This window comes from Gymnoscopelus microlampas (assembly GCF_963454915.1).
Source record: "Gymnoscopelus microlampas genome assembly, chromosome: 15".
NCBI classification, from domain to species: Eukaryota; Metazoa; Chordata; class Actinopteri; order Myctophiformes; family Myctophidae; genus Gymnoscopelus; species Gymnoscopelus microlampas.
The window spans coordinates 29,000,741-29,016,557 of record NC_139952.1 but is presented as its reverse complement, the minus strand read 5'-3'; the positions used below and the strand labels follow the sequence as shown (position 1 = coordinate 29,016,557).

General features: G+C 41.3%; 1 protein-coding gene and 1 long non-coding RNA gene across 4 annotated transcripts in view; one reads left to right on the top strand and one right to left on the bottom strand.

Moving 5' to 3' along the window:
• Window positions 1-10,667: 10,667 nt before the first annotated feature.
• LOC311061993 lies at window positions 10,668-13,179 on the bottom strand. Its single transcript, XR_014602443.1, has 3 exons — window positions 13,128-13,179; window positions 12,957-13,040; window positions 10,668-11,304 (listed from the first exon to the last, which is right to left on the bottom strand). It is a non-coding gene; the product is annotated as an uncharacterized lncRNA (long non-coding RNA).
• Window positions 13,180-13,717: 538 nt separating this feature from the next.
• The window catches only part of slc66a2 (solute carrier family 66 member 2), a 44,317-nt gene continuing 42,217 nt past the window's right edge, over window positions 13,718-15,817 (top strand). For 2 of the 3 annotated variants that reach the window (XM_084081282.1, XM_084081280.1), the window contains exon 1: window positions 13,718-14,905. In XM_084081282.1, the coding sequence (XP_083937408.1) occupies window positions 14,703-14,905 (203 nt within the window). In that variant the 5' untranslated portion in view covers window positions 13,718-14,702. The remainder of the gene's footprint in view (window positions 14,906-15,817) is intronic. The other variant, XM_084081281.1, reaches the window with a different exon arrangement.

Here is a 15,817-nt window from a genome sequence, read left to right as displayed (position 1 = left end):
TTTCATCTCCTCTTGTCTATTTCCATGACTCCCCAACCCGCACACACCTGTCAAACGCCATTTGTCCGCCATGGCTACCGTGAACTGCGTGAAGCTGACCCAGTTTCCATGGTGACGGAGATGGGAGGGGGGCTTGTTGCCGTTCCAAAAGCTACACCCCTCAGTCCTTCATCTTATGGAGAGAAATACAGAGGGGCAGAGAGGTATCTGACGTGGAGAGGAGTGGAAAACAAACTTCTTTCCCAAAACGAAAGAAGTTTGAAGAAGAGGAGTGGACTGCATAACCGTGATAAGTGATGAGGTAGCAGATAAAAAGAGGAGGAGATTGATGGCCGCAAACATGGAGATATATATAGAACAAGATGGCAGATAAGAGAGTGTATACAGAAAGGAAGAACGTGTTTAATTTAGAACATTTTGGATCAAGAGGGTGAAATCATGAAGAAAAACTTGTCCTGTGGGAACAAGTACTTTTTATATTCCCTTTTCTCCTGTGTCTGTACACCTTCTGCTCATTATCAACTCTGCCAGCCCGCCCCACCCCAATCTCATCCTATCCCATCTCATCCCAGCCCAGCCCAGCCCACCCTATCCCGTCCTGTCCCAGCCCCCAGCCCCCCCCCCCCATCATGAAACAAAGCAGGTAATCAGTTTCTATTCTTGTAGACATACATTTATTCCAGTAGACTCCAATTGATGTATGAGATAAGGGACCAAAATAACTGCCTGGTGTATTTCTTGAGGTCTCATGCCATGGGTACAACAGGAATGAATGAACGAGTGAATGAATAATGTTGTTTATGCTGGTGTCGTTTATTGTGTATTGTTTATTAAGGATCCCCATTAGTCTACACCGTAGTGAAGACTCTGGGGGTCCAGGCAAAAAAAGTCACAATACTAATCATGAAATGCAGTACAGCATGGTCAATGTTAGTGAAATAAACACAAAATTAGAGAACAAAATTTACATTAAAAGTAAAATAAGAATAGAAAAACTGGTTTGTCTGTCTGCAAATACCAATAATAACAACCTAATCTAATCAAATTTCCTGTCTAATAATTGCTTCCTTAAGTTTCTCAACTACTTTCATGCACGGAAAGTAGTTGATCTACGTACAAGCTCAGAGAAAGAGAGAGAGAGAGAGAGAGAGAGAGAGAGAGAGAGAGAGAGAGAGAGAGAGAGAGAGAGAGAGAGAGAGAGAGAGAGAGAGAGAGAGAGAGAGAGAGAGAGAGAGAGAGAGAGAGAGAGAGAGAGAGCGAGCAGAAAGGAGGAAAGGAGGAAAGGAATAAGAGAAGGTGACAGGGATTTTCACTTCAAACGTAGACAGAAGCACCGGCCAGATTAAAGCACAACAGGAATCAAAGACCATCAGGTGGTAGGCAATACACAGGTGTCCTCTGTACAGTACTGTGTGTGTGTGTGTGTGTGTGTGTGTGTGTGTGTGTGTGTGTGTGTGTGTGTGTGTGTGTGTGTGTGTGTGTGTGTGTGTGTGTGTGTGTGTGTGTGTGTGTGTGTGTGTGTGTGTGTGTGTGTGTGTGTGTGTGTGTGTGTGTGTGTGTGTGTGTGTGTGACTGAACGAGAGAGAGAGAACCCATCTATTTTCATCTCTCTCATCTCTCCACTCTTCTCTTCTAGAGGCTGTGTTGATGGTTCTTTTGATCCGTGCGCAGAGCTACAGAGGAATTGAGAGATTGGAGCAACAAATTGCTTTTCCTTTTGGGCATAATTTTCCCACCCGACTCAGTTTCTCTTTGCCGTACTTATATATGATCCTCCACCTAAAAAAATAAAGTGCACATTTAATACAAGATAAGATAGACTTTTATTGACACCCATGAGGAAATTCAAATGTTATACAGTAGTAGCAGCAGTACGAGTGAAATGCAGGATAGAGTAGAGAGATAAGAATAAGAATATAATAAAATAAAACATAGACTCAGACTTTGACACTAGAATTAGCATGCTGTATACAGTATGCATACAGTATATTATATTAATAAAGCCAGCCTTCAACAGCTGGTATCTGGATAACATATTTATGCAATGAAACGTTTACAAAGTTATCCTTAACAGGCATCTGTCAAGGTTCTGTAGTGTACATTCCAGAACAGAACAGAACAGAACAGAACAGAACAGAACAGAACAGAACAGAACAGAACAGAACAGAACAGAACAGAACAGAACAGAACAGAACAGAACAGAACAGAACAGAACAGAACAGAACACATGGAGGCCAGGCTTGGTTGTGGAGCCTGATGGCTACTGGTACAAAGGCCTGTTCAAGTCACTCACCAATTATTTTGTGCTGGGAGACGATGAGTCTGTGGCTGAATGTACTGTCCCCACTAGCAAATCATAGAGGGGTATAAGGAGGGGTTCATCGGGATAGTGTCAGCTTCCTCCTCATCCTCCGCTCTGTAACCACCTCCAGATTGTCCAGCGTAACTCCAACTACTACTCACCTGCTTGTTCAGTTTGCTGGCATCCCTTGTGTTGATGTTAGCCCTGTTGTTACAGAGTGGTAGAACATCTGTGTGGAGTAAAATGAAATTGGGATCATGCTGTGAAACGAAAAAGACAGGTGCAGAACTATTCTGTTCACTTCACCTCTTTCTATGAATGCACGCACGCACGCACGCACGCACGCACGCACGCACGCACGCACGCACGCACGCAGCGACATCAACCCCACCCCCATTGAGAGTACTTTTCAACCTCTCTGTCCAGCTCAATAATTCCCAGTTATCGATTCGCTGGCCAGGGGAGATAGCGTGGAAAAAGGGATGGAGAGAAATGGAAAGGGAGATGTAGTGAAAGAGAACAGAGAGTTAGTTTGAGGGAGGGGGTGATGGGGTGAGGGGCTTGGGCGAATATCAAGAGAAGTTGATAAACTGAGATTGGGAAAAGTGAAGTGAAAGTTTAACATAGCCGAGTCGAGGAGACGGAGGTGCAGACCAAAGAAAAGAGAATATTTATTTTGAAGCATAATTTAAACTCCATACGATGGTGTCATTAGTTGACAATAAGTGATTTAAGAACAACAGTGCAATCAGCATTAATTAGCCTAAACAGGTTTGTGAGGAAGGCTGGCTCTGTCGTTAACCCTAACTGTGCTACTCTCTTCTTGTTCTGATCAGGCAGGATGATTGTAGGGCAGGGGTCTTCAATAGGGGTCCGGGACCCCTAGGGGGTCATCAGAGTCACTACAGGGGGGCCGCCAAATCTTTGTGTGACCACTTGAACCCTAGCATCCCTTTTCTGAGGGGAACATAAACTGAAAATAGCAGATCTACAAGCTCGCAGGCTATTTGGCAAAGAGGTTTGGTGTAGAGGAGAAAAAGAGCAGACCAAGTATAAGTTTTTGAAGTATTGAGGGTTTAAGTGGTTAACTGTCTGAAAATAGACATTAACATGAATCCAACACAACGCTACACAATGACAGTGCTGTCAAACAAGTCTATGAAGCTATCCATGAAATCTACGAAAAAGTTTAATCTGCAACACAATTTTATACAATATGTAGTGGGGGTCCCTGCTTCATCTCTCTTTCTCAGCTAGGGGGTCCTTGGCCTGAAAACATTGTAGACCCCTGGTATAGGGTGTATACGTATGAATACTTTTTTTATTCATTATTGTCTCCACCAGGCCAAAAGGCATGGCGAGAGAGTATGTTTTACCCTCCGTCCGTCCGTCCGTCCGTGTGTCCGTGTGTCCGTGTGTCCGTGTGTCCGTGTGTCCATCTGTCTGTGAACAGCTAATCTCCGGCACCGTTGGCCCGGTTGCTGCGAAACTGTGCACACACACTCCCTGGATGCCAATTCAGAAACTCTGCCCCAAGTTTTTGACATAGGCCTGTTATAGCGCCACCAGGAGGCCGATTTGTGCAAAACATATTTTTTGACAGTACTCCTACAGATTTTGTCCAAAAAACGCGCAAATCGGTACACAGTGTCTCTATAGACATTAAACAAAACGGGTGTTTCAGATTTTTCATATTCCATCCTGATTGGCTAAAAATGGCTTCCAAAGTTTGCAGGAGTGCTCCGTTTTCAACAAAATGGCTCAAATCATGAACACAGCATGCAATTTCCGTGAAATGTTGCAGGCATATTTCCACTATGTCGAGGAAGAAATGCCACTTGAAAATTTCCAAATCAGCCTCATGGTGGCGCTATAACAGGCCGATTCATGTTTTTACCTATAACTGCACCGATCTGTGTAAAACTTTGTATGCGCACTCCCTAGAGGTCAAGGAAAAACATTTGACCTGCACTTTTCACATTTGCCTGTTATAGCGCCACCAGGAGGCCGACTTATGTAAAACACATTATTTTATATTACTCCTTCCGATTTTATCAAAATTTCACGCAAATCAGTACACATGATCTCCATAGTCATTTGATCAAGACAGATGTGTTTGATTTTTCATATTCCATCTTCATTGGCTAAGATTGATATCTAAAGTTTGCAGTAGTGGCTTGTTTTGAACAAAATTCCGCAAATCATGAACGCACCGTCCGATTGCGGTCAAACTTTGCACGCACATTCACACTATGTTGAGGAACATATGCCAACCTTTTAACATTGGCCTGTTATAGCGCCACCAGCAGGTCTAATTTAGCAAAAAAAAATGTTTACACAAAATGCCTCAAACCATGAATGCAGTGTCCGATTGCCGTGCAAGCCCTAAAAACAAATGCACCCTTTAAACATTGGCCTATTATAGCGCCACCAGGAGGCCACAATAACCTACCTGACCTGGCGGAGACCTGTGCTCCGAGGAGCACTTTTTCTAGTTGATGGTCTTTCTTGTTCTCTACCAGGCAGGGTGATTGTATAGGGTGAATACGTCTGTATACTTTTATTAATATTGACTGTCTTTATTGTGATGTCTGTCTGTAGATCTATCTATTTCACTATTTGAAATTGGTAGTTATTTGGTGGAAACTGTATTTTTGTTACAGTCTGTTGTTTTGACAAATCATTTACTTTAGTTAATTTCTAACATTTATTATGTTCATAGAGTGGGCCCATAGCACTGTATAAAAGCAGTGTTGGAACAGATTGTGGTGGGTTATTGTAGCCAGTGATGCATTATTTGGACAATATTACACTGCAGGAAGTAGTACAGTGAAAACAATTACAATTAACATAGCTAGACAAACCATTATTACCCTAAAAAGTGTACGTCTCTCCTTTAGAGAGATTGCAAGTCTGCACAACGGCATTGCTCCTAATTGTTTTATTATTTTGAACTGTCACTCTGTGTCCAGCACCAGCAACCCACTGTTTCTGAAATAAAGCCAAGGTGTCAGTGAGTAGCATATAGTTTCCTACACCATCAAAAGGCACTTTGAAAGTCTGGCAAGAAGAGGTCTGGCAGACTCAAAGCCACAGCAGTGTCAAAAGACAAGTTGCTGAGAACAGTTTCAAACACAGACACAAAGTTGAAGCAAGCAAGTCTAAGTTTCGACTGTGCAGAGAAGACTTCAAACTGCAGGTTTGAAGTCAGTACGAATGGCATTACTGATGAAACGTGGAAACATGAGATAGATAGAACTTTATTGACCCCACAAAGTAAATTCAGTTGTCTTGGCACTACCACTGCATGAAACACCGGACAGATACAGAAAAAAATATATGATAAGAATAAAAATGTATCATTAGTGTAAACAGGCAGTAATGTACAGGGAATGAACCATTGAATGAAAATCTTTTTCACCATGCAGGGTTTTTGTATAACATGGGTGAAAGGATGGGTTATCAGACTCATCAATAAGACACCAACTGTCAAACATGGAGGAGGAAGTATGAAGGTCTGGGGCTATTTTGCTGAACCCAGAGAGTGACTGACACCCTGAACCAAAAGGGCCACAACTACAATGGTGCGTGCCATGCAATACCCTCTGGTCCATGCCTACAGTAGTTGGTCAGGGGTTCTCCCTACAGGCAAGATAATGACCCAAAACATACCTCCAGGCTACGTTGGAACTAAAGAACAAGATAGGAAGGCTTTAAGTGAAGTCTATAGACTTCAATCCAATGCTGATCTGGGATGAGCTGGACAGCAGGGTGAAAGCAAAGCAACCTATACGAGTGCAGCACATTTATATTATGGGAACTTCTGCAACAGTGCTGGGTTGAACTTTACCAACAATATTTGATTTCCAGTGTAGAAGTGTTCCAGTCTGTTCAGAGAGAGTTATACTGTATCTACCAAAGGTTGCTACTTTGACGACTCCAAAAATGTTGTTTAAAGAAAACGATTCCATGATTTATTTATTTATTGTTATCTCCAATCGTTTATTTGTTCTTTGCTCTCATTTAAAAAAATAATTCAGAGACATTGTGTGTGTGTGTGTGTGTGTGTGTGTGTGTGTGTGTGTGTGTGTGTGTGTGTGTGTGTGTGTGTGTGCGTGCGTGCGTGCGTGCGTGCGTGCGTGCGTGCGTGCGTGCGTGCGTGCGTGCGTGCGTGCGTGCGTGCGTGTGTGTGCGCGCGCGTGTGAGAATGTACACGCACACGCGCGTACTGTAAATACTATACCAGAGATAACAAATCTCCTTTGAAATGTGTCTTTCACACCTGTAATGGCTGTGTGGGGAGGCAGGAACCTCCTGCCAGACGGCAAGCCTCCTCCATCAGTGGATGTGCGAATCCTTCTGTTTGAATGAGAGAGGTGATAATGTCAGCAGGGACGCCTGGAGCTGGAGCTATGAGCTGACAGAGTGATTCTATTCGTGTATATTTTACAGTACATGTGAGAAACCAGAATATTTCACTCATGTTCTGGTTACTGATGCCAGGTCATTTGTAGACCTACCATCCTATAGTGTGTGTATAGTTTCAAAGTACAGATTGTTCTTTTTTAATATTATACTATTTAGACTGATGTTAGGTTCTTCCTAAATTGTACTTAAACATACGGGTGTCTCTGTGTCTGTTCACTTGACAGGGGGGCTGTAGCTCAGGATGTGGAGTGGCCAGTGATCCCGGTTTTGATCCCTGACTCTTCCTGACTTTGTGTCAAAGGGTCCTTCAGCAAGAGGGGCAACAGTGGCTCAGGAGGTAGTAGAGCGGCCGCTTAGGAAACGGAAGTTCCCAGTTTGATACCGAGCTCCCCCAGAGTTAGTGTCAAAGTGTCCTTGAGCAAGACACTGAACCCCGAATTGCTCCCGATGAGCAGGTTGGTGCCTTGCATGGTTTATTTTGCCATGTGTGAATGGGTGGGTGAATGTAATGTGTTTGGATAAAGGTGCTGTATAAATGCACCATTTACCACGACATGCCTTAATGCCTTGCGTAGTTTCCTCCACTGAATGTAACACTTATTGTAAAGCTCTTTGGATAAAGACGCTATAAAACGCAGACTATTTATCATTTTGATGCTCTTATGGTCTGGCCATGGTTTTAGCTGTAATATAGCCTATATAGGATCTCTTTCCTAACCCCACTCTGTGCCAGTACTGCGGTCAAGTCATCCACATCCCACACTGATTACATCACAGCCCTGACACTTAGTGTTCCAGAGGTGTGTGTGTGTGTGTGGGGGGGGCATACAGTGTCATTAAGTCTTGTCTTGGAAGTCAGACGGATAGACAGACACAGTAAAATCCTCAGTGTTAATTTATCCATTTGTAACTCCAAGAGTGTACAAAATGTTTGGAAGCTCTCAGAGTAAAATGAACATAGATCAGGGGTGGGCAGCATTTATTTCCAGAGGGCCATACTGACTTCGATAAAATGAGTGAAGGGCCACACATTGTACAATTGAATTGAAACTTGAAACACATTGTGCTGAATGATGTTAAAACTGCATGAATTTGGTTGACATGCCAGACTACTTTAGAATAAGGTCCTTGCTTTCACAACAAGAATGTTCATCAACAAAATGTTGATCTTTCATTATCTTTTTGTATCACTCTGGTGTACTCTGTATGAGGTTACAATGAAAAGATTGCATAAAACAATCCACGTCAATGCTGTATCTTATCTTATACTGTATGATATGCACCACTTTGTTTTGTGTAAAGGGGTTCTGTGGATGAAGGGAGGAGAAGCGATGAACTGGATTGGACTGTTGACATTTACTTTGCATTGCACATGGAAAGTGGAGAGCGCAAAGTGACCGTAGGTGGATAGGGAGGACTAGAGCAAACAAACAGACACACACACACACACACACACACACACACACACACACACACACACACACACACACACACACACACATTTGTATACTTGTGAAGACGTTGTGTTGCGCTGCGACACATGTGAGCTTATAATTCTGCAATTTGTTGTGCAAGACAGTGCTCAACTTAAGTATAACAACAAATGTCTATTTCTCAAATTCTACTATATACTTGTAGGGACGTTTGACCCTCACAAGTACTGTAATACATGTACATCACACACGTGTGTGCGCGCACGTGTTACGTAAGTACATAAATACTTTCCCTGTGTAAACCTCTAAAGGGTTTTCCCTATTGGCACTTTTGACAGTCATAACAACCAATCGCTCCACTCAACCAGGCAACGATCATGGATGGAACAAAACAGGGCTGTTGTCCTCCCACTCCGTCCAGGCTCAGAGCCTCTCAGCCTCCCCTGGCCCTGACCCGGCCCTCCACGCACGCCCACGCGCCACTCGCAAGTTGCAACCGCACAAGAGTGCGTGAACTCCATTTGACACCCAGTCACTCGAGTGGTATTGTGCAACGCTAAAAGTGTCACACGAAAGTAGCATACATCAGCACTCTCTTTGTACTTGGTGCAAGGTGCCCAATCTGCCCATGTAAATACACATACACAAACACACAAACACACACCAATATATTTACGCAACCTGAAAAGCGTCTGCTTCAGTGCAGGTTGTCATAGCAACACCTTCAGCAGTGTGCTTGCACTTTGGCATCATTGAGCATGACAGCTAGAATACTCAGTGCTTTAAGCGCACATGCATGCACGCACGCACACGCACACTTACTTGTGAGTCACATTTTAGGATGGTGGTTTTCTGAATGCCAGCTTTACCATTTTGTGCCATTCTTTTTTTTTTTTTATCGTAAAGCCAAAAATAGCTGCTGAATACCATTTTCCTTTTTTCTTTTTATTTGCCTTGTGAGTGACAAGCAAAATGCTCCTCAATGTACGTATATTTCTCAAATTCTGCTATACTTGTGAGAACATTTGACTCGCAGAAGTATAGTAATACAAGTAGACACACACACACACACACACACACACACACACACACACACACACACACACACACACACATGGCTCAAGTCATTTGAATGTATTTATGTGATGGTATATAGGGTTTGCTATCATATAACATTTAGAAATAACAATACTGCAGTGCACACTGTTGTGTCCCTTTAATAAATACTGCTCTCTGCAGGTGAAACACTGTAAGTACACCAGGTAACAACAGCCTGTTATTTTTGTTTCTTTGTTTTTCTATTATTATTATTATTATTATTAATATTATTATTGTTATCATTGATGTGTTTGGGGGGTGGGGGTGGGGGTGATAACTACAAACCAGAAGTATTACATTGTATTTGTTATGCTTTTGCTGGTGCCCGAACACACACACGCAGATACATCATTTTCACATACAAAGAGTGTTCAGCACCATGGTCAGTGACATACAAAGCAGCTGTAATGAGCACATGTAGCCACTAAAGGGGGACACAACCACTGGTTAGACTTAAATCAGTAGTTCTCAAACTTTTTCATGTCATGGACCCCCAAATTAACATGTATTGTCAATCATAATTGCTTAATGTGGTATGAAATAAGTGTTTCTCATATCAGACTGCATGAGCTCTAGGTTTTATTAATATAAAAAAATAATTGTATTATCATAAACCTGTAAATGAAAAAGCACATGGCAATGATCACCGTTGTATAGGGATGTAAAGAACAAAGCTTTTCGTTCACCAGTTTCATATTTTTGTATATGTTATGGATATACTGTAGGCTACATGGACACAGCAAAACTGGAACTATCACCGAGAGTATTTTGTGCTGTGATATACATGTATACATATTTGTGTTAAAATAAGTGTTAAATAGCTCTATATAAACAGAAAATACATATTCAGGTCAGGAAACCAATTTCATCCAATCTGGAGAGAGAACTTATACAGGATACAGGTTACACAAGTGAAATTGGAAGCTATGAAACCAAAACATGAGCAGACAAACATTGGAACTGGAACATAAGCTGATAAATATTTGCACGGTTCTCTCTCCTGATTGGATGGAATTTGTAACTCTAGCAATGATTACCATTGCAATGTAGTAGGTTTAACTTTTTTTTTAACCTCTCTCACACACACACACACACACACACACACACACACACACACACACACACACACACACACACACACACACACACACACACACACACACACACACACACACACACACACACACACACACACACACACACACACAAATGCTCTCTTTGGTTGAGTGTTACTTTTATTATGTATTTATACAAACTTTATAGTATCATTTTCTATTTTCTGTCTGATGGTTAAGTCAGTGCTGACTGTAGTGTAGGCCCACCACAAACTGCCCGTCAAGAGATAATAAAGTTGTCTTTGAACCTTCAACATGGTGAAGTACAGTGGTTCCACAATTTCCACTGTGTTAAAGAAGAAAATATCATGCCATTTATATTAATGTTATGTTATCAATAAAGCCAACAATTGCAATATTATCACAGCTCAGAAACATGTAGTACTTGTTAAATGGAGAACATTCAGCTGCCAGGTGAAGTAACTAATGTAGTGCTTTCTAGTTCACCGTTTCTCAATGCCGGGTCCGGGGACCAACAGTGGTCCAAATGGATCCCTTATGGCTCTGTAACTCTTGAGAGTTAAATTAACACAAAGGGGAAGATCGGGGTCCCAGAGATAAAAAAAAAAAAGAAAAGTGGGTCTGTAGCCTAAATGTATATCAAACTATTACTAAACTATACTGGAAAGTGGAAACCCCAATCTACACAACATCCTCAGAGCTTATTTAACTCAGAAAGTGTAAAAATGGCACCAAATGCCATTTTTGGTGCCATTTGTACACACTCTTGAGTTACAGACCCATAAGGCATCCATTTAGACCCCTGGTGGTCCCCGAAACATACATTGAGAAACAGTGTTCTAGTCTAGTCCATACAATCATTCCCATGGTCATTTGGACATGGGTTGCTGCTGCCCGTCCGTCCCAGCTTGTGACATGAGATCGGCCACGTTCTTCTCCAGGTCATCAATGCGTGTCCCCATCTCATCTAGTGGCAAATGTTAGGGAACAGTTTGCAGGAGGAGGCAGGGGGTCAAACAAAGACACAAATCAGTGGTTCTCAAGGTGGTTTCCTTGGGCCAAAATGGAACAAATGGAACCAAATAGACCCTTATGGGTTCATTTGGTTCTATTCGTACACTCTCAAGAGTTATGGGGGTCATTGAAATTAAACAGTTTGAGACCCACAGACTGACACAAATCATAGTGAGTCAAGTGTGTGTGTGTGTGTGTGTGTGTGTGTGTGTGTGTGTGTGTGTGTGTGTGTGTGTGTGTGTGTGTGTGTGTGTGTGTGTGTGTGTATATTTATATATATATATATATATATATATATATATATATATATATATATATATATATATATATATATATATATATATATATATATACACACACACATATATATATATATATACACACATATATATATATACACACACACACACACACACTTCTTTTTTGTTGCACTACTTTAGAAGAAGATGTAGGCCTACTACCATTTTGCAGTTTTGAAGTGATTCCTCACAATAGGCTCTATTCACAGCAGCCATATTATGAAGACATTCACAGGTGTTACCAATGATACTAATGAAGGCTCTGTTCCATTCTGGTCAAACAGAGTCCGGGTGCTGATATTGTGCATGTTGGCCCACTGGACACTCTGTTACACCAGTGGGTCTACAGTTGGGGTCCAGGGACCCTCATGGGCTTCCAAATGGCCCCTTACAGGTGTGTAACTCTGAGAGTGTACAAATAGTAAGGGTCCATTTGTACACTCTCACAGAGTTATGGGGGTCGTGGAAACCACTGTGCTACACTAAACGGAACAGAGCCTTCATTAGTATTATTGGTAACACCTGTGAAGGAAGTGATAATATGCCTGCTGTGCATAGAGCCTATACTAGCAATGTTGATATCTCATGACTACTTCATGTATCAGGAGTTTTATTTTTATGACTGCAAACAACATTTCACAAATTTAGTGACACTAAAGGATATTGTTTGATAGTAACGTATTGGAGATCCCTTGGAATCTTCCTTGAAGTATCTGCATTGTTTCTTCCATCTAAGAGATCAAAACATAGTCATTAGTAAATAGTTGTGTGTTTGTTTTGCAGTGGTGGAAAGTAACCAAGTACATGTAGTACTACCATTTTGAGATATTTTTTTACTTTGCTGGAGTATTTCCACTTTTACTTTGATTTCTACTCCACAACATCTCAGTGGCAAATGTTGTACTTTTTACTCACTACAATTATTTAAAAACTTTAATACTAATTACTTCGAAGATTTTGAATATTATTACAAGACATACATTAACCACTTCAAACCTAAATAAACCTATAGGCCTACTTTGGCTATTTGAAAATAGCCACAATTTGAAAATAGCCAATCTACAAGTTGTGAGCTTGTAGATCTACTATTTTCAAAATATTTTTTTTATACATGACAAAATAAAGGGACGTACTGCGAGTAGGCTGCTTTTACTTTTGGTACTTTAAGTATATTTGATGCCACTTAGTACTTTTACTCAAGTAGATTTTGATTACCGGACTTGTACTTGTAACAGAGTACTACATTGTGGTAATGATACTTTTACTCAAGTAAGAAATGTGAGTACTTCTTCCACCACCAACTTACTGTTTCCGTCAGGTCTTTAGCTGCCGTGGATTCTGTAACTGTTGTTGACATCGTTTCTCGGATCAGACGCCTTTGTTCCTAAAACTGTTTGACAACTACAGTTGTTTTTGTAACCACATCGACTCTGAAACCACTCCATGAAAGTCAAATTAATGCTTAATTTATACACACCTGATAGAGATTGCAGTCCCATACGATCAAACTTTTCCTACTAGCCTTTGCCTCTTGGCTACCTTAACCCTTTGCAAACTTTTATGAATGAAGTCCCTAAACTTTATAATCCACATTTATTTGGTCATCAGTCTGTCTATCTATGCATTCATTTAAAAAGATCGAAGTCTTAGATTATACATATTTTTGAAATGTTAGATATTTTGTATTGTGAAAAAACATATACAAATTATTTAACATTACTACAACAATAATACTAAACTTTTGGTTGCCAGGCAACAGCTACAATCTAGCCAATCACTGTCTGAATATCCATTCGGTCTATGGGAAGTATGGTCAAGTGACTTCCTTGGTTGACGTTAGTGTTGCCAGATATTGCGAGAGAAATAAGCGACCAGGTCTATGAAAACAAGGCCAAAAGAAGCAACTAGGGTAGGCCAAATGGTCGAGCGTCGGATATTTGTAAATAGCCGATCAAAAAACCGCAACCCGCAATTACCAATATTTACAAGCAACTTTGCAGAAAAGTCACTTATAATAAAGTGGACATGGCAACCCAATTGTTGACGTACGCGGAAGGAAGTGTTGCTGTCCACCTCAGTCAAATGATTAGAACCAGACAGACAGAACAGACCACATTTCTGTTTAATGTCGGTGCTTTTGAGACATTAATGCGTTTTTAATGTCTCCCAGAACGCTTGGATCTTCTGTTTGGCTTCACAAACTAATTCACCATCTAGCCTTTTTGTTTTTACAAAACAATTTAATGCCTGAGACAATGGGATGTGTCTTCTAGAAGCTGGTATGTTGCTATAGGTTATTAATCACATATCGGGCGGTATTTGTGTTGCAGTTCGTTCATCGTTACGTCCATTCATTCATTCTTGGGGGTTGTCTTGTTTATTGGTCTCTACTGTTACAGTAACGATAATAATAAGCCCGGATTTCCGATCTAGCAGAGTGTGTTTTGTGATTGGACTCTCTCTTTCCCCGGTGTTTCGACCGGGTGGGCGTGGTTTTGAGGTTAGTTTTAGGCATAGTTCCTGTGTGAGGTCAAGGTTAGGGTTTAGGCATAGTTTTAGCGAGGTTACGTTTAGGTTTAAGGTTAGGTTTAGGCATAGTTTTAGTGAGGTTAAAGGTTAGGATTAGGGATAGGCATACAACCACGCCCACCTGGGCGAAACCCCAAAGAAAGAGGGAGTCCCGTTTTGTGATGGCGTGGCGTGGGTTGTCTGTGGACAACATCAGCAGACAATGAGTGGAAACGACCCAGTGCCATCATCATAAATGCTTTGATCACAATTAACATATTTTAGGATCAACTGGACCTATAGATCTTTGTTTTTGGGCCTTAAAGGAACTGAGGACATCATAATATTATATCCCATCCTGTCCAAGAAAGCATCTTCATCTTCTTTATCCAAAAGGAGAGATAGAGATCGCCTGGACCTAGAGATCAACTGGACCTATAGATCTGTGTTGGGGCCTAAAAGGAACCGAGGACATCATCATATCTGTCCAAGAAAGCATCTTCATCTTAAGCCAAAAGGAGAGATAGGGTCGCCACTCGCCATCATGGAAGATGAGGTGTTTGATCAGATGATGGATGTGTTTAACTGGCTGGTGTCGTGGATCGCCGCTGGTGCCATGGTGTTTGGAGGGGTGGTGCCATACGTCCCCCAGTACAGAGACATCCGCAGGACGCAGAATGCTGAGGGCTTCTCCATCTACGTGTGTCTAGTCCTCCTGGTGGCCAACATACTGAGAATACTGTTCAGGTAATATTGGGATAAAAGTTGTTTTTCCTTTGTATTACCTTCACTTTTTTTTTTTGCAAAGTACACCCACTGAAATCCTCTGTTTTTTTTTTTTTGAGAATATACTGTACAATCTCAGAGTTACAAATAGCACATTTTATTGAAAGGATAGCCCCTTGAGATGTATCATCTCGTTTTCGAGGGGGACCTTATCACAAATAGACACAAGAACTACTTAACAAAAGCTCTCCTGTAACTGGCCGCTCCCACCCCACCTGATCAGTCACCCACAAAATAAATAAATGACTTCATGCATTAATGTACCCATTACCCATGTAAAGCTAAATGAACAAAAACAACAGGAAAAACTACAGACCGTTACATACTACATGCACATGCAGTAACATGCATTAACATGCCCATACGAATACACAGAATAAACATGCACATGCACCTTGGAAAAAGTTGATAAATAAAGTGCAGTTACTTTGAATGAAAATACAAAATGACTGGTAATTCATGGGAAATTAATCCCAATCAATGCCCTTAAATAATGCCAATTTGCACAAGCACGTCACACACCACACACACACACACACACACACACACACACACACATTTGAAATATTTATGTCCACATAATAAGAAGTACAGGATGTACAAAGGACATAAACACTGCCAGTGCAGTCAGATGAAGGGAAAACAGTTAGTTACAAAGCGCATGTAAAGCAGAGCAATGTTACATACAAAACAAAAGATGGCATACTTGTCAAACACAGCGGACAACAATCATGGGTAAAGGAAGCAACGCCTCCTCCAAATTGAGCGGCTTCCTATAATAGCTGATATTGAGCAGTACCTTGCTAATTGTTTAGCCCTCCTTTTGGAGAGGCCGGCCATTTGCAGGCCCCTCACAACCAACTTGTGCACGTG